This window comes from Desmodus rotundus, chromosome 10, assembly GCF_022682495.2.
Source record: "Desmodus rotundus isolate HL8 chromosome 10, HLdesRot8A.1, whole genome shotgun sequence".
NCBI classification, from domain to species: domain Eukaryota; kingdom Metazoa; phylum Chordata; class Mammalia; order Chiroptera; family Phyllostomidae; genus Desmodus; species Desmodus rotundus.
Genome location: NC_071396.1, coordinates 74,391,642 through 74,419,305, shown reverse-complemented (window position 1 = coordinate 74,419,305; position 27,664 = coordinate 74,391,642). Strand labels below are relative to the sequence as shown.

At 35.9% G+C, this 27,664-nt stretch overlaps 1 protein-coding gene across 2 annotated transcripts in view; it reads left to right on the top strand.

Moving 5' to 3' along the window:
- Positions 1-27,664, top strand: part of ROCK1 (Rho associated coiled-coil containing protein kinase 1) — a 151,698-nt gene that overhangs the window by 102,693 nt on the left and 21,341 nt on the right. For both annotated transcript variants that reach the window (XM_024580571.4, XM_024580572.4), the window contains exons 17-23: positions 9,174-9,280; positions 10,444-10,594; positions 16,784-16,944; positions 18,780-18,964; positions 20,526-20,595; positions 21,258-21,352; positions 25,535-25,700. In XM_024580571.4, coding sequence (XP_024436339.2) covers positions 9,174-9,280; positions 10,444-10,594; positions 16,784-16,944; positions 18,780-18,964; positions 20,526-20,595; positions 21,258-21,352; positions 25,535-25,700 — 935 coding nt within the window. The remainder of the gene's footprint in view (positions 1-9,173; positions 9,281-10,443; positions 10,595-16,783; positions 16,945-18,779; positions 18,965-20,525; positions 20,596-21,257; positions 21,353-25,534; positions 25,701-27,664) is intronic.

Here is a 27,664-nt window from a genome sequence, read left to right as displayed (position 1 = left end):
GAGAGGTCAGGGTCAGTTTTGGGGACTGTGGAAACGGAAATTAAGATCTCCCGTTGGTTCTTAGCTGAGGAGTGTTGTGCAATCTTATTTCTAGGCTTAAAATAGATCTAAATATAATCAAGAAAGGAACCTCATTATATGTATTAGAAAAGCCTTATACTTGACTTTTTACATTGCCTTTCTAGGACTTTTTATATATAACCTAACTGTGTGAAAGTCACTTCATCTGCCTCCATTATAAACCAAGGAGACCAGAAGAGGTGACCCCTTATGAATCCTTCCAATTATAAAATTCTTAAAGTTTGTGATCTTCCAGTTATGACTGAGGTTTGGAGTGCTTGCCTTGAAGAAAGAGACCATTATCTATGTGTTCATCAACAATGAATTTAATTGACTCTATTTTTTAGATATTAGTAATGTTAAAAGAAGCATTCACAGCATGATTTATTGTTGAGGTTTATCCATTTTCAGTGCTTCCCTTGAGGTTTAATTTTTAATTTACATGTGAATGAAAGCTCACATGCATTCAAAAATACACAATTTATGTGAGCCTCAACATACATATAAAGATGCATTTTGGTTAAAAAACAACTTTTACATTAATCTTTTATGGTCTTTAAGAAATTTCAGGTTCCTCAGGTATAAATTTCTCGTAGTGTAGGAACGGGGCTTCTGGAAGAGTCGGGATTATTTCCTAGTTCAGTGTCCTTCATGTATATTAGTGGGCAGAAGCTTTTTCATGTGTATGGAAAATGATTTCCCAAATATAATTGGATAGCAAATATTTTAGGTTTTGTGGGCCACATATGATCTCTGTTAACATACTCTTCTTTTTTACTTTTTACAATCCTTTAAAAATGGGGAAAAAAATAAAAACCAAAACATTTTTAGCTTCATGTCTATAGAGAAACAGACGATGGGCCTGGAGCTTGTCAACACCTGGACCAGTGTAGGCTGCTGTTACAGACAAAATTAGCTTCTAAAAGTCCAGGCCATAGAGGCTTAAACAAAGTGAATGAACAAAGATCAAAATGTCATGGAGGGATGAAAATTTTAACTGAAATTATTAATAAACTCTCCATCCAGTAAATTTATCTGTGATTCTTCAGATTAAAATGCAAAAAGACAAATTTTTTACTTCCAGCCAAGATGGAGGCATAGGTAGACACACTTCACCTCCTCACACAACCATAGGAAGGACCACTACTAATCTCAAAACAAAATACAACCAGAACTGCCAGAAAATCAAACTGTATGGAAGTCCAACAACCAAGGATTTAACAAAGAAATATTCATCCAGATGGGTAGGAGAGGCAGAGATAGGGAGCCGGTGGGAGAGGATACAGTGAGGGGGCAATGGGAAGGTGGCAGTGGCCGGTGGAAGGGGCAGACCCACATTCACATGTGGTGAATAAAAACTGGGAGGGACACCTGGGGAACGAGCCATCCCAGCATGCCCAGCCAGACCACGCAGTCCAGGGTTCCAGGGCCAGGAAAATAATGCCTCATAACTTCTGGCTGTAAAAACCATTGGGGGGTGGGGGAGTGGAAGAAACTGCTGGTCTCTCAGGGGAGTCTGCTTAAATGACCCACATGGCCCTGGAACATATGCAAACCCACCCACTCTGGTATTCAGCACCAGGGCAGCAGCTAGAAAGGGCACCAATCACATACAAGATGTGAAGGAAGTGACTGGAAACAAGGAAGAGCCAAGCAAGCAGTATTTTTCCCTCCCAACCTCCCTGACATATAGCACTACAAAGAGGCAAAGTGGGCTGTTGCACCTTGGCGAATACCTAAGGCCTCCCCCCTTACAACATAACAGGTGTGCCAAGCATGGGAATCAAAACAGCTCTACCTAATACACAGAAACAAACACAGGGAGGCTGCCAAATTCAGGGGACAAAGAAATATGGTCCAAATAAAAGAACAGGTCAAAACTCCAGAAAAAGAACTAAGTGAAACAGAGATAGCCAAACTATCAGATACAGAGTTCAAAACACACTGGTGGTAAGGATGCCTAAGAGATCTCATTGAGTACAGCAAACTCATAAGGGAAGACATGAAGGCTATACTAAGTGAAATAAAGAAAAATCCACAGGAACCAATAGTGAAGGGAAGGAAGCTGAGATTCAAATGAATGATTTGGAACATAAACAAATAAACAGTCAACCAGTACAGAATGAAGAAACAAGAATTCAAAAAAATGAGAGAATAAGAAGACTCTAGGACATCTCCAAACGTGCCAACATCCAAATCCTAGGGATACCAAAAAGAGAAGAGGAACAGTAAGAAATTGAAAATTTATTTGAAAAAATAATGAAAGATAACTTCCCTGATCTGGACAAGGAAATAGATACACAAGTCCAGGCAGCACAGAGTCCCAAACAAGTTAGACCTAAAGAGGGGAACACCAAGACACATCATAATTAAAATGCCAAAGGTTAAAGAGAGAATCTTAAAAGCAACAAGAGAAAAGGAGAGAGTTACCTACAAAGGAGTTCCCATAAGACTATCAGCTGATTTCTCGAAACCTTACAGGCAGGAAGGGAAGTATTCACAGTTTTGAAAGGCAGGGACCTACATCCAAAATTACTCTATCCAGCAAAGTTATCATTTAGAATGGAAGGGCAGATACAGTGCTTCCCAGATAAGGTAAAGCTAAAGGAGTTCATCATCACCAAGCCCTTATTTGAAATGTTAAAGGGATTTATTTAAGACAAAGAAGATCAAAACTATGAACAGTAAAATGACAACAAACTCACTACTATAAACAACTGAATCTAAAAAACAAACTAAGCAAACAGCTAGAACAGGAATAGAATCATAGAAATGGAGAGCACTTGGAGGGTTATCAGCAGGAAGGGGGGAAATGGGGGTAAAGATACAGGAATTAAGAAGCATAGTGGTAGGTATAAAATTAGACAGGGAGAGGTTAAGAATAGTATGGGAAATGGAGAAGTCAAAGAACTTACATGCACGACCCATGGACATGACTAAGGGAGGGACGGATGCTGGAGAGAGGGGGAGTACTGGGCAGAAGGGGGCAAATGGGAAAAAATTGGGACAACCGTAATAGCATAATCAATAAAATATACTTTAAAAAAGATAATTTTTCTAAAATAATCATTTAAAACATCTTTTTAATAATCCTGTTGTTTAGTCGGTTTCTTCTTTAACTTTTTATTTGGGAAAATTTTAGTCATATACCATAGGAGAATACTATAATGACCCCCTAGGTACCTATTATGCAGCTTAAGTAATCTTCATCTAGCAGCCAGTCATGTTTTATTTAAACCCCAACTCCTTTTCCCAGACATCCAACACTGAATTATTTTGAAGCAAATCACAGGCACCTCATTGTTTAATTCGTAAATATTTCAGTATGTCTTAAAGATAAAGGATTCTTTTTTTTTAAAGATGACCAAAATGTTACTATCAAACCAAGAAAACAATTGATAATTATTTAATATTGTACTATCTAGCATTGTAACATATAGTCAATGCTCAGGTTCTTCCAGTAGTCCCATTTCGTTATTGTCTTTGTGTTTTGCTTGAATTAGGCTCCAGTTAAGATTCACACATTGCATTTATAATATGTCCCTTAAGTTCCTTTTTAAATCTGTAGGTTCCCCTTCCCTTTTTTGTTTGTATTTGCTGTTGGTTGAAGAAAAAGGGGGTTTTTTTTGTTCTGTTAAACATCTCTTGTTCTGAATTTTGCTGATTCCATCAGTTAACATGTTCCTGTGTCCCTTGGTGTACTTTAAATTTCTGGAGGCTTGATCTATTTCAGGTAGGACTTTGGCAAGAATACTTGTAAGACATTTATGTACCAGGATGCACGTAAAGTCTGGCTCTCTCTTTTTGTGTTACTACAAGCCATTGATGATCATTGCCTAGATACTTTGTTTCTTTAGGAGTTTGCAGTGTTAATGATCTGTTTTTTCCATTCTTTATTCCTTCATGAACTGGAATACTACATAAACATTTTTCCCCAATATAGTTACCTTGAAGTACGGCTTCTAAAAGAAAGTCAAGTTAAACACTTGATTCTTTTCTTTTCCTTTAATATTTTTCAAAACAGTAAGTTTTTTCCCAACATACTCCAAAAGTAACCAGTGACTTTAAAATACAGTTATGAACTTAACAAATTTTAATGTATTTACTATATTAGCTTACTACAGTATTCTTATGGATACTCATTTGTGTCTAGAGAATCTCTTCAAGTTTACACAGTGTCCTAGTGGTCCTGGATAGCATCTTTTCTTGTTGGTATGCACAATATATTTTCTAAGATCATTTTCTATCCCAGACCTGGAATTACCTGTTACTAAGTAACCCTAGTTCTTTTTATGGCATGTGGCATTCAGAGATTGTAACCTGGATGCTGTGGGTACTCACTGCTATTGTATTGATAGATGTTTATAGGACTTTTTAATGGACAAAGGTAGGAAATACTTATTCTTCATTGTAATTGCAAATTTCTTAATTTATTGTTTTGTGATTAGAAACTGTTATGTACCAGATAGCTACCTGAAATTCTTTCTGGCTTTGTTCACAATGCATTCATAGCTGTTAATTGGGGCATTTGAGAATTTTGTAGGTTTTTTGTTTAGTATATTTGAATTTGTGTTTTGGAAGAAAAATAATAGATCGGTTTTCTGATCAGTCAGTTTTCTGAGATGCCATTTATTCTTCCCCTCTTTAATCTGTCAATTTTTATAATGTGTTTTAAAAGTTACCACTGTGCTCTGGCCGGTGTGGCTCAGTTGGTTGGAACATTGTCCTGTGAACCGATAGGTCATGGGTTGGATTCCCAATCAGGGCATATGCCTAGGTTACAGGTTTGGTCCCCAGTTATGTCGTGTATGAGGGGCGGCTGTTTCTCACATCCATGTTTCTCTCCCTCTCTTCCTCCTTCCTTTCTCCTCTCTCCAAAAATCAATGAACATGTCCTTGAGTGAGGATTTTTTTTTTTAAGTTACTCCTGTGATTTTGGCTTTTTTTCCTCCTAGCCCCCTTGTATTTTTAACAGATTTTGCTCTGTGTATTTTTTATTGAGGTGAAATTCATATAACAAAAACTTAAGCATTTAAAAGTGGACAGTTCAGCTCTAGCCAGTGTGGCTCAGTTGGAGTGTTGTCCCATAACAGAAGTGTTGCAGGTTCAATCCCTGGTTGGTGCACATGCAGAAGCAACCTACCAGTGTTTCTCTCTCACGTGGATGTTTCTTTATCCCTTCCTGTGTCTTTATCTCTCTAACAAGTAGTGAAAAAAAATATCCTCTGGTGAGGATTTTTTTTTTTTTTTAAGTGTACAGTTCAGTGGCATTTAGTACATTTATAGTATTTTGCAGTCACCTCCTATATTTAATTTCAGATATTTTCGTTATTTGAAAAGAAAACCTTGTACCCATTAAGCTGTTCCTCCCTATATCCCCCTCCCCCTAGCCTCTGGCAACCACCAGTCTCATTTCTATCTCTGAATTTACCTGTCCTGGATACTTCATATAAATGACAGTGTGCAATATGTGAACTTTTGTGTTGCGCTTCTTTCACTTGGCACATTTTTTTAAGATTCGTCCATGTTGTGGCATGTATCAGTATTTTATTTATGGCTGAGTAATTGTTGTTATGTATATGCCATATTTTGTTTAGCCATTCATCTATTGATGGACATTGAGTAATTTCCTCCTTTTGGCTGTTGTGAATAACACTGCTGTGAACATTTGGGTACAAGGATTTTTTTTGGAGTATCTGTTTTCAAATCTTTTGGTTCTATATCTAGAAGTAGAATTGCTCAGTCATATAGTAATTTGTGTTTAACTTTTGAGGAACGTCCAAACTATTACCACAACGCCTGCACTATTTTACTTTCCCACCAGCAATGTGGAAGGTTTCCAGTTATTCCATGTCCTTGCCAATGCATTGTATTTAACCATTTTTAGTCATAGCCACCCTAATGGTTGTGAAATGGTGTCTCATTGTGGTTTTGATTTTCATTTTCTTAATGACTAATGATGCTGAGCATCTTTTCATGTGCTAGTCGGCCATTTGTACATCCTTTTTGGAAAAGTATCTATTTGTGTCCTTTATCCATTTTTATTTGGGTTATCTTTATGTTGACTTTTAGAGTCTAGACACTAAACCTTACCAAATACGTACATGATTTGCTTAATATTTACTTCCATTCTTTATGTTGTCTTTTTTACTTTCTTGATAATGTCTTACAACATTTAAGTCCAGCTTATCTATGTTGCTCATGCTTTTGGTGTTATGTCACAAAATACATTGCCAAATCCAAGATGATGAAGATTTTATACCATGTGTTCTAAAATTTTTATGGTTTTAGCACTTATATTTAGGTCTCTGACCTGTGTTGAGTTAATTTTTGTATGTGCAATGATGAAGGGATCCAATTTATTTTTTTGCATGTAGATATCCAGTTGTCCCAGCATTATTTGTTGAAGAGACTATTTTCCCCCATTGAATGGTTTTGGCATCATTGTTGAAAAATCAGTTGGCCCTAGATACATGGGTTTGGTTTTGGGTTCTCAATTCTATTCTATTATTCCATAATGTGAGTACCACACTGTTTTGATCACTGTAGCTTTATAGCAAATTTTGAAACAGGGAAGTTTGAGTTCTACATGTTTGTTATTCTTTCCCAATATCGTTTTAACTACTCAGGGCTCCTTATAATTTCATATAATTTGAGAATCTGGTTTTCTATTTCTGCATGAAAGATCTGTGGGATTTTGATAGGGATTGCAGTGAAACTACAGAGCACTTTGGTGTCTCATTTCCTTGGTGTCTAAGATTGAGCAACTTGCCATATTTACTGGCAGTTTGTAATGTGCCCATTTTTTATTGGATTGCTTGGCTCTTACTGGTTTATATGGCTCCTAGATATTAGTCCTTTTAACAAATATGTGTATTATATTGTCCTTTTCCACTCTGTGGTTTGCCTTTTCACACTTTAATGTTGTCTGCCAGTGAACATAATGTGTTACTTTTCTTGTTTATTTTTTAAATCCTCACCTAAGGATATGTTTTTATTGATTTGAGAGAGAGAGAGAAACATCGATTGGTTGCCTCCCTTATGCACCCCGAGCAGAAATTGAACCCACAACCTAGAAAAGTGACTGGGGGTCGAACCCACAACCCTTTGGTGTATAGGATGACGCTCCAACTAACTGACCAACTTGTCCAGGGCCCCTTTTCTTATTTTTAATTTAGTCCAATTTATTTTAGTTTTCCTTTATGATTAGTACTGTAATTAGTGTGGCCTATTTAAATTTCTTGATTAAGTCATGAAGATAATGGTCCCTATTTCTACAAGTTTTAATCCATTTAGGTTCTGGTTCTTTTTCCTTTCATTATATTTGTATGCATTTTTATATCTAAAGCTTCTTTTCTGTCATGTAATGCACAGACAAGTTAGCTTCCTCCTAGCATATTTTTAAAAACAGAATAAATGAGGGACATGAACTATATTTTATTTAACATGTCTTACATGGGGTTATTAGGATTCTGTAATGAATTCAACTCATATTTTCATTACTTTGTCTTAGTTGTTTTAAAGATTTTATTTATTCATTTCTGGAGAGAGGAGAAGGGAGAGAGAAAAAGAGGCAGAGAAACATTACTGTGTGGTTGCCTCTTGAGCAACCCCGAGACCCGACCCGCAGCCCAGGCATGTGTGCTGACTGGGAATTGAACCAGTGACCATTTGGTTTGCAGGCCGACACTCAATCCACTGATCCACACCAGCCAGGGCTCATTACTTCGTCTTATTTGGGAGTTGGTTTACGTAAACTTCATGAAAAGTTTAGTTTAATCTGAATATACTATTTTTGTATGGATTTTTAAAACATATACTATGAGAAAAGGAAGAGACGTTTTTTAATACCACTTTAACCTTTAAACATCTTGCCACTTTTGCTTTCTCTCTCTCCATACAAACACACACACACTTTGTATTTTTGCCCAATCATTTGAAAGAAACTGGCAGGTGTTTCTTTCTCTTACGTGGACAAATGCCATTATTGTGTGTGTGTATGTGTGAATAAAATTGTTGCATTGCTGTCTAGCAGATAAACATTTTCAGGTGCCAAAGATTTAATATTCATTTGTTCATTGAAGAACTACTTAAGACATATTAAAATACAGGAAGCAGGCAGAGTGAAGACTTAGGCAAGTACAAGTTAAACACTAAACTTTCAGAAGAACAAAATTTTTTCTGGTCCTTCATTTCCCTGCCAAGTCCTAGGCCACTTTGTGGTTTTTTTGTTTTGTTTTGATTCTGGTTTTTTTTTTTTTAACATTTTATTTATTTTTAGAGAAGGGGGAAGGGAGAGGGAGAGAAACATCGATGTGCAAGGAAAACATCGATCAGTTGTCTCTTAATTGCCCCGAACCAGGGACCTGGCCCACAACCCAGGCATATGCCCTGACCTGTAATCGAACCTGTGACCTTTCGGTTCACAGGACAACACCCAGCCCACTGAGCCACAGCAGTCAGGGCCTAGGCCACTTTGAATCACAAAGTAAGAACATAGATTCTGGCTTTTGAACTAGACCATATAATAATAATAATTTTTGTTAAATTGGATATGCATTTAATTTGTGTGTTTTAAATGTTTGTGCATTAAAAACCTTAAAACCCTAAAGCATGTTTAAGGAGATTACTAAGTATGAATTGATGCTATTGCATGGCATGAGCCTTAGGTGGGTTAAAACTAAGCTTTGTCAGAATGTTTGAATTCCTTAAAACTTAGTTTTCTATAAAAATGGAGTTTGGCTCCATTAAGTTTAAGAGTGATTAAATGCTTTCAGAATGTCTGGAACATAAAAAGCACTTAAATACTTGCCTTAATTAACTAAAGTATCTAATTCCTAACATCATAGAAAGAGTACTGAATAGACTCAGATATGATTTCTGGACCAAGCTCAAGCTCCATCTCTTTGACCATTTATGAAAGAAAGAATATGTACTAGATAATCTCCAATTCGCATTAACATTTTTTATGGTGTATTGTAGTTACTGTATATACTACCAAGAAAACAATTTAACCTGATCAGGAAATTTAAAACATTTTTTTAATATTAATGGTCATGCAGAACAAAAAGACCTGTTTTAATGACTAATGTGAACTTTTTTTCACTCGATAGCACGAATTACATCTTTACAAGAGGAGGTGAAGCATCTCAAACATAATCTTGAAAGAGTAGAAGGAGAAAGAAAAGAGGCTCAGGAAATGCTTAATCATTCAGAAAAGGTAAATGATTTAACATTACCAGTTATGAGATAATATTTACTAGTTACCAAATATAAGGTGGTTTTATAAAATAGCATTCATTCCTAATGTTTCTAAAAATTTTATGGTTGATCAGTTGGTTGTGTGGGGCTGGTGTATGTGTCCTAATTAGGTCTTTTCATTGTGTCATTTTTGTTTTTACCCTTGAAGGGTATTAGTTGTTTGATATTATCTGACCACAAATTGCTTTGGTTTGGAAATACATTTTCATACAGAATTTTTTCCTTTTTTTTTGTACATGGGTATCATGAAGATGCTGAGCCTTATTACTGTCCTTAGGAAGAAGGAAAACAAAGGGTCATGTGTACTTTTTCCATTTTGTTGGTAGGAATTAGCAAAATAGGGAATACACAAAAGTGATTGGCCTTTACATGTAGAATTTTCTTAATCATAAATATTGTTGGTTATCCTCTGCTCCTGCCTTGCTTAAAAAGAACGGATTAAATAGATAATACACAGATCTAGCTGTCACTTTTTTGATGCCTCACTGAAATGTTGCAGTTTTACTAGATCATCAGATAAATGATGAGAAAATCTACCAGTTATCTTGTCCTTTGTACATGTTTTGTGACAAGCAAAGTAGTTTTTTGATGTCTAAGCCTTGTGTAAATGTAGAAATAGAATGAAAGAAGGAAGAGTAGAAGAATCACCCAAACAGAAATGAAATACATTTTGACTTGACCTTTCATCAAAGCAACATAAATCTCAGTACAGATACAAATGTAGATAGAGATGATTTATTGTTTAAAAAAGTGGTAGCAAAAATTATTTTGTGAATTGAAGAATTGTCCTATTTGTTTCTGATCCTAGCAATTAATCCTTCTAACGTAATCACCACCGCAATCTTGCCCTGCCATCAGCCATAGCTAATGATTCTAATGGGAAGGGCCCATGTTGTGGGTAAAGAAAAGGTGACATTTTGCTTTTAAGTTTATATGATGTGAAATATATAAGAAAGTTTAAAAGATAAACTTAAGTCCTTAATAAGAATATTTGAGAAAGGTGATGTCACATTTCAGGCCAGTTGATTCATATATTATTTCTTGTGGGATATTAAATAATGTAATATTTAATAATGTATCTTTTGAATAGTATGTTATATGACTCTCAATCTCATTTTACAGGAAAAGAATAATTTAGAGATAGATTTAAACTATAAGCTTAAATCATTACAACAGCGGTTAGAACAAGAGGTAAATGAACATAAAGTAACCAAAGCTCGTTTAACTGACAAACATCAATCCATTGAAGAGGCAAAATCTGTTGCAATGTATGGTAAGTGCCAGTTTTAATATTTTCTACATGATTAGTTTTTAAATAATACCTATGCAAATTTTGATTATGATCAAAATTTTACTTTATAGTAGTACAAATTCTTAAAAATTACAAATAATGATCTAGGAGGAGGACATCATTACCTTTTTTTCTGGATACCTTTTTATTTTTTTAAATTCTTCCTCAAGGATATATTTATTGATTTTAGAGAGAGAGGAAGAGAAGGGGAGAGAGAAACAGAAGCATCCATGTGAAAAGAACATCAATCACTACCTCCTGTACCTGCCCCAACTGGGGATTGAACCTACAACCTAGCCATGTGCCCTTTCCGGTGATAAAACCTACCACCTTTCAGTGCAAGGGATGATGCTCCAACCAACTGAGCCACACCAGCCAGGGCAGGATACCTTCCTTTTTAAAAATATTTTATTTTATTTTATTTTTTTAATTTTTATTGTTATTCAGTTACAGTTGTATAGCTTTTCTCCCCATCCCTCCACCCTAATTTTTTTTTTCATTTTATAATAATTACCCCTTTATTAAGAATTTTTTTGTTTGTTTTTTATTGTTGTTCAGTTACAGTTGTCCCACCTTTTTTCCCATTGCTCTCCCCATCCCGTCCTCCCCCACTCCCACAGTCAATTCCCCCCAATTGTCCATGCCCATGAGTCCTCTATTTGAGTTCCTTTACTTTCCCCTTCCCCTGCTTTCCCCCATTATCTGCCCCCCACCCCAGTCACTGTCAGTTTGTCTTTATTTCCATGTCTGTGGTTCTGTTTTGCTCATTTGTTTGTTTTGTTCATTTTTATAAAAATAACAATTTCACCTTCTAGTTTCCTCATTCCACCACCCTATACTACCCTCTACTCCCTATAAAAGTCAATGGAATTGCTCTTTTTTCCCAGTTTTTCAGTTCATTTTCTTACCGATCTATTCTGGAACTTATATTGTCTGTTAATTCATCTGCTTTCCTGCTCTGTTCCCTCATTTTTCTCATTTCTTTGTAATTCCACTGTATGAGCCCTCTAAACAACCTTAGATCAGATCAACCAAACACTTTCTTCACTGTATATAGTTCTTCAGATGGGTGTCAGTCCACTGTATTGTCTCCTGCCGCAGTTGGGCTGTCATTTTTTTTAGTATATCACTCATGAGTTCCTTCTATTATTTCTCCTCTCGAGCTTCCTATGCCATTTCTTTATTACTCCACTTTTAGATGAACATTTCTCCTATTTCAAAAAGAAATCATGAAAGTATAGGTGTGAATTTCTTAAAATCCAGTTCTCTTACTTAATCAACCTATCCTACTTCTTTACCCATCTTCAATACCTTCCCTGTCATCTTAGAGGAGAGTGATCCTTTTCCTGTCTTGGTTGATATGTTCTAGCTGTACTCAGGTCCAGTCTCTTCTTATCTCATTTAAACTTACTACAGTAGTCTTCCCCTCCATCCATTGGTTTCACCTTCTCCTGTTTCAGTTATCCATGTCATCTGAGGTCCAAAAATATGAAGTGGAAGATTCCAGGAATAAACAGTTCATAAGTTTTAAATTGTGTGCTGTTCTGAGCATCACAATGAAATCTCACAGTGTCCTGCTCCATTCCTCCAGGGTGTGAGCCTTTCCTTTGTTCAGTGTATCGACGCTGTGTACATTCCACTTGTTAGTCTTGGTTATAAGACCCACTGTTGCTTATGTTCAAATAACCCTTATTTTACTTAATAATGACCCCAAAGCACAAGAGTAGTGACGCTGGCAATTTGGATGTGCCAAAGAGAAGCCATAAAGTGCTTATTCCATACTGTCAGAAGGTTAGTAGTAGCCTAAATGCTGCATCACAATTCTTATGTCATTCACCTCACTTCATCACCCAGGCATTTTATCATTTCACATCATCACAAGAAGGGCGAATATAGTACAATAAGATATTTTCAGAGAAACAGATTACATTCATCTAATGTTTTTTTATAGTATATTGTTACAATTGTTCTATTTTATTTTTAGATATTATTGTTAATCTCTTACGGTACCTAATTCATAAATTAAACTTTATGATAGATGTATAATTTTATGTTTTTAAAAGACCACCCCTGCTGCTGTGTGGTGAATGCTTTTGAGAGAGGTAACAAAGGAAGATCAACTAAAAGGCTATAGGGAAGGGGTGTCAAACTCATTTTCACCAGGGGCCACATCAGCCTTGCGGTTGCCTTCAAAGGGCCATATGTAATTTTAAGACTGTATAAATGTAACTACTCCTTAATAGTTAAGTGAGAGCTCAGCACTGTTGCCAGGTAGAAACAAGGTGCCAGGCCGGATAAAACAAGGTGGAGGGCCAGATTCGGCCCTCAGGCCTTGTGCTTGCCACCTGTGCTATAGGGTATAAGCATTGGTGGTAGTAAAACTGAAAAGAATTGGAGATGCAGAGGACAAGAGTTGGTGACAAATTGAATGGGAAGAGGAAAAGAAGGAATCAAGAAAGACTTGGACTTTTAATTTTAATAGCTAGAGGTATGTTAATATATTTTGACATTGAGATGATGGGTAGGAATGGTATGGGAAGGTAGGGAAATGATGGAATCTGTTTAGATATGTTAACTTTGAAAAGCTTGTTTGATATGTAGGTGGTGATGTTAAATAGTCAATTGTATGTAATAAGTGTGAAACCTAGGGTAGAGTATCAATTCAGGGGTCATACACATGTGGCCATATGAAGATGATGATGAAATCAATGAAGGGAAGAATAAGGTCAGAAGAGAAGAATCATAATGGAGCCTTAAGGCAGTGTAACATTTGCAGGTTAGGTAGAAGAGGACAAACCAACAAAAGAAAGAGCAACCAAACAGATAACAGAAAAACCAAGAGAATATGGTATCAGAGGCTTGAAGAGTAAAGCATTGGGAAAAATGAGGAAGTGGTTCAGTATATTGAATTCTGTTAAGGTCAGTAACGATGGAGACAAAGATACTGTGTGTCTTCTAAATTTTTTGCAAGGTGGACATCATTAGTTAACATACAAGTAGGAGTTTAAGTGGAATGGTGGAGATAGAAACCAAATTGGAAAGAGCTAAATGTGTACCAGGCGAGGCACTGGAGATAGTTAGTGTAGATAACTCTTTCAGAAGTTTGATGGTGAACAGAGATGGGTGGTAGCTGAAGAGGGATATGAGATCAGTAGAGGATATTTAAGGAGATAATAAATTAGATTATTATGTTCATGGGAATGATTAGGTTGGGAGGAGGAAATTCTTGAGGAAGGAAAGAGATGAAATACTTGCAGGAACAAAGTCCGGAACAGAAGTGGATGGATTTATGTTTGATTAGAGAGATGGGAATAGGAGTTGATGATTTTTTTTAAGTATATTTTATTGATTATACTATTACAGTTGTCCCATTTTTTTCTCCCCTTTATTCCCTTCTGCCCTGCACCCTCCTCTCACCAGCATTCCCCCCTTAGTTCATGTCTTAGTTCTTTGGCTTCTCCATTTCCCATACTATTCTTAACTTCCCCTGTCTATTTTCTACCTACCATTTATGCTACTTATTCCCTGTTCCTTTTCCCCCATTCCCCTCCTTCCCCTCTCCAATGGTAACCCTCCATGTGATCTCCATTTCTGTGAATCTGGTCCTGTTCTAGTTGTTGGCTTAGATTGTTTTTACTTTTGTTTTTTAGGTTCAGTTGTTGATAGTTGTGTGTTTGTTGTCATTTACCGTTCACAGTTTTGATGTTCTTTTTCTTAGATAAGTCCCTTTAACATTTCATATAGTAAGGGCTGGGTGATGATGAACTCCTTTAACTTGACTTTATCTGGGAAGTACTCTATCTGCCCTTCCATTCTAAATGATAGCTTTGCTGGATACAGTAATCTTGGATGTAGGTCCTTGCCTCTCATGACTTGGAATACTTCTTTCCAGCCCCTTCTTGCCTGCAAGGTTTCTTTTGAGAAATCAGCTGATAGTCTTATGGGAACTCCTTTGTAGGTTACTGTCTCCTTTTCTCTTGCTGCTTTTAAGATTCTCTCCTTATCTTTAATCTTGGCTAATGTAATTATGATGTGTCTTGATGTGTGCTTCCTTGGGTACAGCTTCTTTGGTGCTCTGTGAGTTTCCTAAACTTCCTGGAAGTCTATTTCCTTTGCTAGATTGGGGAAGTTCTCCTTCATTATTTTTTCAATTTTTTGCTCTTCCTCTTCTCCTTCTGGCACCCCTATGATTCGGGTGTTGGAATGTTTAAAGTTGTCCCGGAGGTTCCTCAGCCTCTCCTCATTTTTTCAAATTCTTGTTTCTTCATTCTGTTCTGGTTGAATGTTTATTTCTTCCTTCTGCTCCAAACCGTTGATTTCAGTTCCAATTTCCTTCCCTTCACTGTTGGTTCCTTCTATATTTTTCTTTATTCCACTTTGGATAGCCTTCACTTCTTCCTCTGTTTTGCGACCATACTCAGCCACTTCTGTGAGCATCCTGATTACCAACGTGAACTCTGCATCTTGATAGGTTGGCTATGTCTTCATCACTTAGTTCTATTTTGTGGGTTTTATCTGTTCTTTCATTTTGGCCACATTTCTTTGTCTTAGTGTACCTGTTATGTTGTAAGAGGCGGAGCCATAGGTATTCGCTAGGGCAGAGCAACCCACATTGTGTCACTGTCTGTGGGGTAGGGGTCAGAGAGGGAACAGTGCCACTTGCTCAGCTCTCGGCTAGCTTTCAGTCACTTCCCCAGCTACCCACAAGTGGATTATGCCCTTTCAGGTGCTGATCTCCAGGTAGGTGGTTTTGTGTGTGTTCTAGGACCCTGTGGGTCTCTCCAACAAACTCTCCTGTGAGACTGGGAGTTTCTCCTGCCACCGCAACCCCCACCAGTTTTTATAGGCAGAGGTTTTGAGGCTTTCTTTTCCCACGCTATAACCCTGGGTTGCATGGTCTGTCTTGCTCCCTAGTTTTTCCTCCCAATTTATCCGCAAGCAAACGTGGGCAGCCCATTCCATCAGCTGCTGACTTGCCACATGTCCTCTCCACCCCCAATCCCTGTCTCCGCCTCTCCTACCAGTCTGAGTGAATGTTCCTTCTTTAACTCCTTGGTTTTCGGACTCCCATACAGTTTGATTTTCTAGCAGTTCTGGTTACTTTTTGTTTTTAAATTTGTTGTTGTCCTTGTTCTGGTTGTGCAAGGAGGCAAAAGCTGGACATAAAGAAGTGATGATTGTATTGGTGCAGCTAAGTTTGTAGGTTTGGGCAAAAAGATGAGGAAGTTTCTTTCTAATGTTTTCTTTTTGTCATCCAATTGGCAGCCTCTGAGAGTGGGAAAGCAGACTTAATAAGTTTGCATGTTGTTGGTGCAATTTACTAATTGCAAGGTCATGCATAAGTTATTAACCTCTCAAAATTTTTGTTACCATATCTCAGAAAAGGAACCTCAGTGTAGGCTAATGTTTTCTGGTAAAAATTAAAATAAGTGTTATACAATACCACCATGGAGTCTTGTTTATCTGAGTTGCATAAAGTAGAATTCCTAACTTAGCCTTCAGTCTCTTGAAACTTTTCTGGAACAATGCAAGGTGTAGATTAATAACCATAACCTATTTTCTGGCTTTTATCTGAGCTACATCCATCTTTCTCTTTAGTTATTCTCCCCGCCTTTTTTTCCAGCTGTACTTTTACCTTGTGGTCTGAAAATGGCACTGATAATCTCTCAAATCATTGCACAAAGGATTTAGAAGGTTTTACTTTATTACCTTATTATATTTTATAACTTTCTTCCTTTAGAGATCTCACATTAGGACTTCTATAATGAATTGCTTTATTAGAGTCCCAGGATGAAAACAAGGATATTTGGCACCAGCTTGTCTTACACACCCCATGAAAGTGGAAAGTAATAAAGTAGCCCTGGCCAGGTAGTCATTTGATTCAAGCATTGTCCTGCTATACCAAGGATGCTGGCTTGATTCCTGGTTAGGACACATACAAGAACCAACCAGCGAATAAATACAGAAATAAGTGGAACCACAAATTGATCCTCCCCCTCTTCCCCTCTCCTACTCTCCCACTCTACATCTCTCCCTCTCTTCCCCTCTTCTTTTCCTTTTCTCCCTTCCCCTCTCTCTAAAATCAACAAATAAAAATTAAGGGAAAAAAAAGAAAGAAAAATAATGAAGTAATCTCTTTGTTTAAATGTATGTTTGCAACTTTTTTTTCAGAGATGGAAAAAAAGCTAAAGGAAGAAAGAGAAGCTCGAGAGAAGGCTGAAAATAGGGTTGTTCAGATTGAGAAACAGTGTTCCATGCTAGATGTTGATCTGAAACAGTCTCAACAGAAGCTCGAGCATTTGAATGAAAGTAAAGAGAGAATGGAGGATGAAGTAAGAAAAAGTACTGATTTTGTTCATCTTATAAAAGCGAAGCAATCACATGTTATATCTGAAAAATATTATCTATAATTTAAACAGCATGGTGGAAATTGGAATAAAATAACATACACACACACATACATAGATAGGTAGATCAGTCTGTGTGTATATAGAGCTTTGTTCACTGCTCTATGGTCACCAGTATTCCTCTCTCTTAGAACTTTTATCTTCCAAGAGTTATTAAACGTTCATACCATAGGATCTGTACCATTTTGCATTGTGACAGTGAAACTGTGTAGAGGTGTCATAGCTCCTCCTCTGAAGAAACTGACCATCTGCTTTTTTAAAAAACAAAAAACGAAATAAAAAAAGCCTGTCTTTATTGTAAAGTATTCTATAATCCCAAAGAGAAGCATTGCTGTTGGGTTTCCAAAAAAAGTGTTAAACTGCAGCCTTGACTGGCTTAGATTGATAGAAATCACAGGGTACACATTTACAAAGCAATAAATAAAAAGACAAAATGACATTATATCCTGTGGCTACTGTGTATGTTTTAGAAATTACTTATAAGGTGAAAATAATTAGTCCACATATGTAAATTAGAGAAGAGAGAAAGAGAAGACCAGAATAATCAGAAGACTTCATAAAGGAGGAATAAAACGTTACCATTATTTTAAAGGTTAAGAAAGACCTCAGAAGTTAATAGTTTGAGAGTCAGAAGTCTGAGTAGGTGGAGGGAATATTATCAGTGAAGATGACAGTAAAAGAGTGATTACTGAGTGCTTAAAAGAAAGGTAAGTGAGGAACAAAAGGGACTTGATCTGACCAGAGAATAAGAGACTCGTTGATTGGTGAAGGGAGAAACTTGGGAACCAAAGTATTAATAGTCTTTTAAACTTAAAATGGAAGATAGAGGTGAAAAGACTCTTTTAGGGAAACTCATCTGGTAGTAGTACATATAATAACCCAGAAAGAAGAGAAATTAGAGATAATTAAGAGTCAGCATGCAGGAAGAATGTATGTTAAAAATTTGAAAGATAATATTCAGTCACTTAAAATATTTTTGTCCATCTGTTATCTACCTGTTCCTGCGCAGGAACTGGCATACTGAATAATATTGGTATGGTCTTGACTTTTGTGGAACTTAACAGTCCAGAGGGAAATACAGGCATGGCATATATTGAACAGAAGAATCGGCAAGTGTTATAGGGGTATTGTGTCTAATCGCATCTAGGAGTTAAGGAAGGCCTCAAAAACTTTGGAGGGTTATAAACTAGCACAAACACTTATAAATGAAGCAGTAAATTTAAGTACCCCTTAGGAAGTCCCCCCCCAAAAGTGGCTTTTTTTTTTTTTTAAGATTTTATTTATTTATTTTTAGAAAGAGGGGAAGGGAGGGAGAAAGAGAGGAAGAGAAACATCAATGTGTGGTTGCCTCTCACATGGCCCCCACTGGGAACCTGGCCCACAAACCCAGGCACGTGCCCCAACTGGGAATTGAACCAGTGACCCTTTGGTTCACAGCCTGCACTCAATCCACTGAGCTACACCAGCCAGGGCAAAGTGGCTTTTATACTCAATCTTCTACTCCAGAATTTCCATAGAGGTTGGAGTAGAAAGAAACCAAATTGTCTCCAAGGTCTCATATCTGAAATTTGGGGGTTAATTTGACTTAATTATAGTAAATCCTAAAGTAATAAACAGCATCGAATAATAGAGACTTGAGTACTGATATTCTCTCTTTATATAAGGCATGATAATGTACTTGTGATTTGATTTGTATTCTTTAAATAATATCTGATAAATTTAAAGACATTTAAGATCACAATCATTTTTTTCACTCACAGGTTAAGACTCTCACCTTGCAGTTGGAGCAGGAATCGAATAAACGACTATTGTTACAAAATGAATTGAAGACTCAAGCGTTTGAGGCAGATAATTTAAAAGGTCTAGAAAAGCAGATGAAACAGGAAATAAATACTTTATTGGAAGCAAAGCGATTATTAGAATTTGAGTTAGCTCAGCTTACAAAGTAAGTCTCAAGAATAATATTTTTTATTTCTTTTTGTACTCAGCATTGCCTGTGTGTTTGATATTTTATGTGTACATAGATACATACTTAACATTTGTTGAAAAGAAGACTTAAACATTTAGAAATAAAATAATTTACTTAGGAAGAAAGTTTACAAGAGAGTTCAGGCTTTAGAAGGACAAGCTTACTTAATAAAAAATACAGGTATTTAAAGGAAGAAAAGAGGATATTATCAAGGCTGCTTCTTTAAGTCTGTTTATGGTGGGAAAAAACAATATTCTCATGATTTTTATGTTCAAAAAACTCATCTTTTTTCACATTTGAGTTACAAAAATCAGGGATAAACTTTTTCTTAAGGATTCCATACCTTATAGGAAATGTTCAAGGTTTACTTTAGAGACTAGAATTAGACGTAATGACCCTATATTTGTTTGTTTTGCTTTGTTCCTTTCGTTCATATCAGAATGCAAAGTGCCTTTTTTCTCCTTTTATTCTGAGATCTGATGTGCCTGCTTACTTGAAATGGAGACAAAACAAGGTGTCAGTAATTGCTTTCAGAACTTGTATAAGGACATGCTTCAAAAATTTAGTATCATAAATGGATATATCCTATACCGAGCATTGTGTGTTTATTTACTCCAAGTTTATGTTACAATATCTTCATTTGCCAGCTTAATTTATAACACAATCATTCTTGGATAAAATGTCAGTTTTGATTTTGTTGGATTTATATTGGTGAAACTCTTTTCCCCTTTTAGAGCCACTATTCTCTCCAAGTAATGTTTTATACTTTTTTCTCCCAAAATAACTTTAACTTAGTATTCGTTGAACTTTTACTGTCTACTTTCTATCAACCATATAGGCCTTGTTAGATGCTGTAAATACAAAGCTATTAATATTTAATATAAAAATGTAGCAGCTGCAGATGGAATTGTTCATCTTTGAAAAGCTGTGTCTGTGGATTACATTGTGTCTCTGTCTTTTGTAGTCTGTTCCTCTTTATTTAAGTTGTGTTTTAGACATGTAGTTAGTTGTCTGTTTCTTTTCCTCCCTTCGTTTTCCTTCCCTGATTATTCATTTCCACCACTCCATCCCCTGCCTTGTTCTTAATTGGCCAAAATATATAGTACTGACTTATTTTTATTATGTATCAAATATTTTAATGTCCTTTGCTTTTAATGGTTTACTTACTACATAAGACCTTTTAAATGTACCCCTAAGAATGCTTTTCTCTACAAAAATTTACCGGAGTCATTTTTATTTTTGCAACTAGCATTTATCCACAATTAATATTATTCTGAAAGTGACCTTCATTAGAAAAGGGTTCCCTCTGCTTTGCATAATATCATTTTATAAGGAGCAAAATGGAACCAGACAGTATGACCTAACCAAATAAAGTGATACTAACCAAGTAAAGTAATACTGTATAATAAAGTAGGATTTTTTAAACAAAGGTCATTTTAGTAAACCTTTTTATTTTAGCACCTTTAGCAAACAAAGAATGATATAAAGTCTGCTATAAATAAGAGCATGTGTTTACTATTTTCTCTTTTATCTGAAGACAATATAGAGGAAATGAGGGACAGATGCGGGAGCTACAAGATCAACTTGAAGCTGAGCAGTATTTCTCGGTGAGAATCATTTTAACATATAGACTGTTTCAAGACCTGACTCAAAACAAAATTTAGATTATTAGTGTGAATACTAATTCTTTTTAAAATGACTGTGTGAAGTGGATTTTTCCCTTTTGATATATCTATTTCCACATTTCATTTCTGAATGTGAGTTCGTGGTTTTTTAAGTTGTAAAGAAATGACCATTTTTGTTCAAATAATTTCCAGAATTGCCAAACTCTGGAGCTACATATGAGACTTTGTTAAGGGTTCTGCCTGCCTGGTAGCAAGTTCAGGTTGCTTACACTACCAGTATTATCATGTGTGATTTGTGTATGCGTATTACAGTAGCCTAATACATTTGTTCCAGAGTTTTTTCATCTTTGACTCTATGTGCATTTTATGCATCTGTTTTGCTTTTTCTCCATAAAAATCACTCTCTTACTTATTGCAGGCTCAGTTATTTTTTACTACTGTTGATGAGCATTTATAGCTTTGAGGCTTTATTGAAGCCTCTGAAGTTTTTGTTTCTTTTGGTTGCCCAGCTTGTGCTCTACCATTTAAGTACTTGGGAGTGAAATTGTTGAATCATATATTAGTTGTTTAACTTTATAAGAAACTACCAACTGTTTTTTAACTCACTATAAACACTTATTTTTTTCTTATCACTTGTTTTGCAGACTCTCTATAAAACCCAGGTAAAAGAACTTAAGGAAGAAATTGAAGAAAAAAACAGAGAAAATTTAAAGAAAATACAGGAACTACAAAATGATAAGTATGTTCACTTTACTTTAGAACAAGAGTCAGTATTACAGCAAAACATTCTTAACTTAAAGTTTAAAGATAGAGAGTAGCTGTGCCATTATTCTGATGGCAATGATACAGCAAATCATGTTAGGTTAATTCAGAACAAGTCAAACTAGATTTAGGCTAAAGTTTATCTTTATAGTGAAGAAATAATTTACTACATTAACACTATAGCAGTTCTACAAAGATTCAGTAAACTGACAGTAAATTGTTTCCAAGGGCTTCTTAATTTTCAAACATCTATTTGTGTATAAATAGTTCATGCTGTATTTGCAAGTCTTTTTATCTTAGGTAAAGGTATTTAATGTCTTCCCATGTGTGCTTTGCATGTGTGCTTAGGGCCTTAGAAAGAGAAGATCTCTTAAAGCTACTTAAGTGTAACAAATTCTCATAGCTAGTGTCAAAATAGACACTAGAACTTCTGACATTGTTATATTCTCTTTTCATGTAAACACCTTTAAAAGAAATTTAAAAAATTTAACTTTTACTGTTGAAGCAAACAAATAACATAAAATAATAAAACATGTTTGGTTATATGAATATGACAAATACCATTATAACTACCACCCATGGAAGAGATTGAACTTTATTTCCACCGCAGAATTCCACTATACCCGCTCTCTAATTATACCATTTTCCCTCCCTACCACAAGAGTAATCACTATCCTAACACTTATTTGTTGAAAGAATTGGATCATTTGTCCTATATAGTTTTTCTCAGTTGTGATTTTGTTGATTCTTGTTCCATAGTTAATTAAATAGTTTTATCCTCCTTTTGTGTTTCCTGCAAATCAGTGGTTAAGTCTGCAGCTGTGCTGTCCAGTGTGGTAGCCACTAGTCGCATGTAACCATTTAAATTTAAACTTTAATCTACTTAAATAAAATTAAAACTTTAGTTCATCAGATGTACTAGTTACATTTTAGGCGTTTAATAGTCCCATGTAGTTAGTGTCTACCATATTGGTCAGCATAGGTGTAGAACATTCCATCACTGTAGAAAATTTAATTGGACATCCCTAACTGGAGGCTTAGTCAGATTCAGATCTGATTTTTAGAGGGGACAAGACTGCTTCATATATAACTTTGTAATGTCTGGTTTCCTGTATGTGTTGTTAGCAACTATTGACCCTCATTCTTAGATCCTTAATATGTTAGCTGAGTCTGAAGGAGGTACAAAGTTATGTTTCCTGGTGAGTCTCTGTGACAGTGATAAGACTCCTGTTGTATAGTCAGTGGCCTAACATTTGTGTTGTATTTACAGTGTAATACGCAATTGCAAGTTGTGGGCATTCAATGTGTTGGGGAACCCAATCTACTACAGACTGTCCTGTTTCAGGATTGACATATTTGCCTTTGTTTGCTCTATTTAAGAGAAAATATATACATTTATACATATATTTTTTAAGATTTTATTTATTTTTAGAGAGAGGGGTAGAGAGGGAGGAAAAGAGGGAGAGAAAACATTGATTTGTGAGCTTCGCACGTGTTCCCAAATGGAGTCCTGGCCCACAATCCAGGCATGTGCCCGGACCAGGAATTAAACTTGAGACCTCTCAGTTTGTGGGATGATGCCCAACCCACTGAGCCACACCACTCAGAGCAAAAGAAATATATTGATCATTACTGTTGTGCTAACTACTCTACTTCATGCCAGTGATATAATTATTAGTAAGTTATGGTTTTTACTTTCAAGTGCTTCAGAATCTAGGCCAGAGACAGATAAAATTAATGTAGATGACTATGACAAAGTGCTCTTGGAACATATCAAAGGGATATACCTCATCTTACCATGTGGGATTCAGAGAACATTTCCCAGGTGACAATGAAGAAAAAGAAGAATTTATCAGGGAATGGAATATTGGGAAAGAAGAAATATAGGCAAAAGCCAACCTGTGATTTGGATACCAGCAAATGGCTTAGTTTGCAGGTAGGGAGACAGTTGGTGACAGGTAATACTAGAGAGATAAACCTGAGTCAGATTACAAAGGGCCTGTGTCTCAAGCTAAAGAGTTTCAAATTATCCAACACTGAAGAGTAGGAAGTTTTGTTTTTGTTGTTCTCTGTTGCATATCCACATCACCTAGATCACTCCCTGCTTGTTCTTATCTAGCCTCACAACTTTAAATACCATTAGTGTACTAGTATACTCTCCCCTAATTCCAGACTTGTGTATTCAGCTGTCTATTTTATATCTCTCTTGAGTGTTTAATAAGCATCTCATATGTAACATGTGCGGAAAAAATTCCTGATTTCCTCACACTGCCAACCTGCTCCTACCTTTCTTTTGCAATTTCAGTATTAGCGATTCTGTTATTCCCAGTTATTTCATTCAAAAACTTGAAGTCATCCTAGACTCTTCTTTTTTTCTCATTTTCTACATTCAATCCATCAATAAATTATCCTAACTACAAATAAAAAATATGTCCAGAATCTTATCAGTTTATTAGTACCATTACTAATCTCATCCAAAATACTATTTCCATTCTTGATTATTTCAGCACTTTCCTACCTGGTGTTTCCTTGATTCTGCCATTGTCCCACAGAAAGTGCTCTGGAATTTTGTTTGAATCAGAGAATAGATGCACTTCGATATCCTTTCCATGTCTCATTTAAGTATGCTCAAATTCCTGCTATCTTTAAAAATATCTTAACGCAGCAGCCAGAAGTTTTAAAAGAGGGCATTCAGAGTAAAATCCAAAGTCCCCATATTATTTTAGAGAGCCTTATAATGTATGTTCATCTCCCTACTACCTCCTCCCTCCTCTTCCTATGTCTCTCACAACTTTCCCCCATCTCTTACTCTACTCACATTAGCTACCTTCAGACCAACCTCAGGGCTTTTGTTATAGAATAGTTTCCTCTGCCTAACACTATTCCCAGATACCCCGTGGCTTACTCTCTTATTTCATATCTCTTCCCAAATATTGTCTTAGCAAAAAGGATTACTTGATCACCCTATATAAAATAGTGACCACATTTTATGTAGAAACTACGTTCTTCCATCTTTTTTTTTTATTCTTCTCTAGCATACTATATATTATTCATTCTAACACCTTTTATTCTTTATGGCATACTATATACTACTTCATTTTTTTTAATGGCCTGTGTTACCTCACTAATGTATGCTTTCTGAGGTCAGCAACTATATTACTGCTATATTACATGCCTTAATTCCTAAAACAGGGTTTGGCACATGGTAGTAGTCAGATAAAAATTGGTTGAATAAATAAATGTCCTCCTTTTTATTTTTTTTTATTTTTTATTTTTTTAGTTTTTTAGTTCTCAAGGATAACAATCATGAACGGAGTAGCTTATTGAAGAGAGGCTCTTTGGAAAAAGAGCAGGCAAACTGGAGTGATCTGGTCCTGATTTGAATGTCAATTCTGAAAAACCTCAAAATGAAATTCCAAGGAGCATTCCTAGAATAGTTTATAGTAGTTTGCAGATCTATTTATAAGTCTTTATAACCGCCTTGAATTTCAGAGCTGGAAGGGACCTCAAAAATAATTTAGTTTAACTGTCTTATTTTACAGATTTAATTAAGTTGAGCTCCAGGAAGTGTGAAGAACATGCCGAATGTGCCTGTCCAATTAGCTAGTGATAGAACAGGGATAAAGGCTTAAGTCTGGCTTCCAGACTCGTAAGTCAGCATGCCATGCTACCTTCCATTCCAAATCCAAAACAAATTCCTTTTCAAAAGTAGACTGCTTGACATTGCTTTATTACCTACCTTAGTTAAGGACAATAGCTGGTACAAGATTAGAGAGTTCTTTTTTTCTTTAGTTTTTCAAAGTGAGAACTTATATTTAATAGAAAGTTGGTAATGGATTGTTTATTTTAAGCAATAAAAATTATTTTTATCATTTAGTATGTTTTTTAACTAACGAACATAAGCTTCATTAATTATTTAATAATTAAGGAGAGCTCAGGCTCTATAATGGTAGTTGGACATAGGATGTGCTAAATCTCAGATTCTAGAAGAGTTCATTTTGAGCTGACTCTTTGAGCTCGCTTGATTTCATCAATCAGAATGTTTGTGGCAATCACTGTGTAAGAGTGAAGAAGTTGTAAATTGTGCTTTTACACATATGGTTAAGTTGGAAGAATAAACAATTTGTTTGTATCCATTTTTCTTATAAATCTATTGCAGAGAAACTCTTGCTACTCAGTTGGATCTAGCAGAAACAAAAGCTGAGTCTGAGCAATTGGCTCGAGGGCTTTTAGAAGAACAGTATTTCGAATTGACCCAAGAAAGCAAGAAAGCTGCTTCAAGAAATAGACAAGAGATTACAGACAAAGATCACACTGTTAGTCGGGTAAGTGGTGACAGTCAGGTAAGTTATATGACTAAAAATTTAAATTAAAATAGTTTACAGCTTAAAGTTTAGGGTCAGTGTGTGTGCATGTGTAGTTACTTCTATACAGTGGTCAGTCTGTATTCATGTGTACAATAGTTTATATAATTCAAAACAATTATTAAGAATTGAAATTTTATTCAGTGCATTGGGTTTTTTCCCCCTTCTGGCTATAGACCTTAATATATTTTATGTGAAGAAATGCTTAGTTTAAATTCATTTGTTGTATTATCTTAATACATCAGAACTGATTTTATGGCCAGAATTCTGTAAACTTCAAAGAAACTAATTTGGTATGAGGAATTCTTTGTATCTACAATCCATTATAGAAATATAAATACTATAAACAGTTACCTATTCCTGAAATATATACTGTAGTCTAAAGTAGATCATAGGTCTAGAAAGGGGAGCTAGAGAGATGTTTCTTCTTTTGAAGACACCATCAAGTGCTCTGGTATAAGCAAAACTGGGTTCAAATCCCAGTTTTGTCCCTAAGAAGTGACGTGGTCTTGGCCATTTTCTTTAACTTCTCCAAGCCTCAGATTCTTTATCTATAAAATAGAAGTAATAACACTACTACACAGGATTCTTATGAAGATTAAATTAAATGATAGAATGGCGAATACCTTCTAAAAGTAGTCGGACATTTTCATTTTTAATTTTTTTTGTTATATTTTATTGTTTATACTATTACAGTTATCCCAAAGTAGACCCCTTTCCCTTCTAGCCAGCCTCCCCAGCTCCCTCAGGCAATACCCACAACATTGTCCATGTCCATGGATCCTGCATATATGTTCTTTGTCTACTCTATTCCCTGTGCTATATTTTAGACCCCCATGACTACTCTGTAACTACCAATTCGTACTTCTTAATCCCTTCACCATTTCCACCCAACCTCCTGACCCCCCACTATATCTGGCAACCATGAAAACATTCTTCGTGTCTATAATTCTGTTTCTGTTCTGCTTGTTCATTTTGTTTTTTAGATTCAACTGTTGATAGATATGTATTTATTGCCATTTTATTCCTCATTTTTAAAGAGATTTTATTTATTTAATTTTAGAGATAGGGGACGGGAGGGAGAGAGGGAAACCTCCACGTACAAGAGAGACATCAATTGCTTGCCTCTCACATGCCCCAACCAGGGACCTGGCCCACAACCCAGGTGTGTGCCCTGACTGGAAATCGAACTGGCAACCTTTCAATTTGCAGGCTGGCATTCAATCCACTGAGCCACACCATCCAGAGTTGTTCATATTTTTTATCTTCTTTTTCTTCTTCATAAAGAAGACCCTAAAATTTCATGTAATACTGGTTTGGTGATGATGAAATGCTTTAGCTTTTCCTTGTCTGGGAAGCTCTTTATCTGCCCTTCAATTCTAAATGATAGCTTTGCTGGGTAGCATAATCTTGGTTGTAGGTCCCTGCTTTTCATGACTTTGAATATTTCTTGCCCATCCCCTCTAGCCTGCAAAGTTTCTTTTGAGAAATCAGCTGACAGTCTTATGGGGTCTCCCTTGTAGGTAACTAACTGCTTTTGTTTTGCTCCTTTTAAAATTCTCTCTTTGTGTTTAACTTTTGGAATTTTAATTATGATGTGTCTTGGAGTGAGCCTCTTTGGGTCCCTCTTGTTTGGAACTCTGTGCTTCCTGGACTTGTATGTCCATTTTCTTCACCAAGTTGGGGAAGTTTTCTTTCATTATTTTTTCAAATAGATTTCAATTTCTTGCTCTTTCTTTTCTCCTTCTGGCACCTCTAAGATGTGAATATTGGTATGCTTATCATTGTTCCTGAGGCTCCTTAGGCTGTCCTAATTTTCTTGGATTCTTTTTTCTTCTTGCTGTTTTAATTGGGTGTTTTTTGTTGTTTTGTTTGGGGGGGGTTGTTTGTTTTTTGTTTGTTTGGTTTGTTTTTTGGTTTTTGGG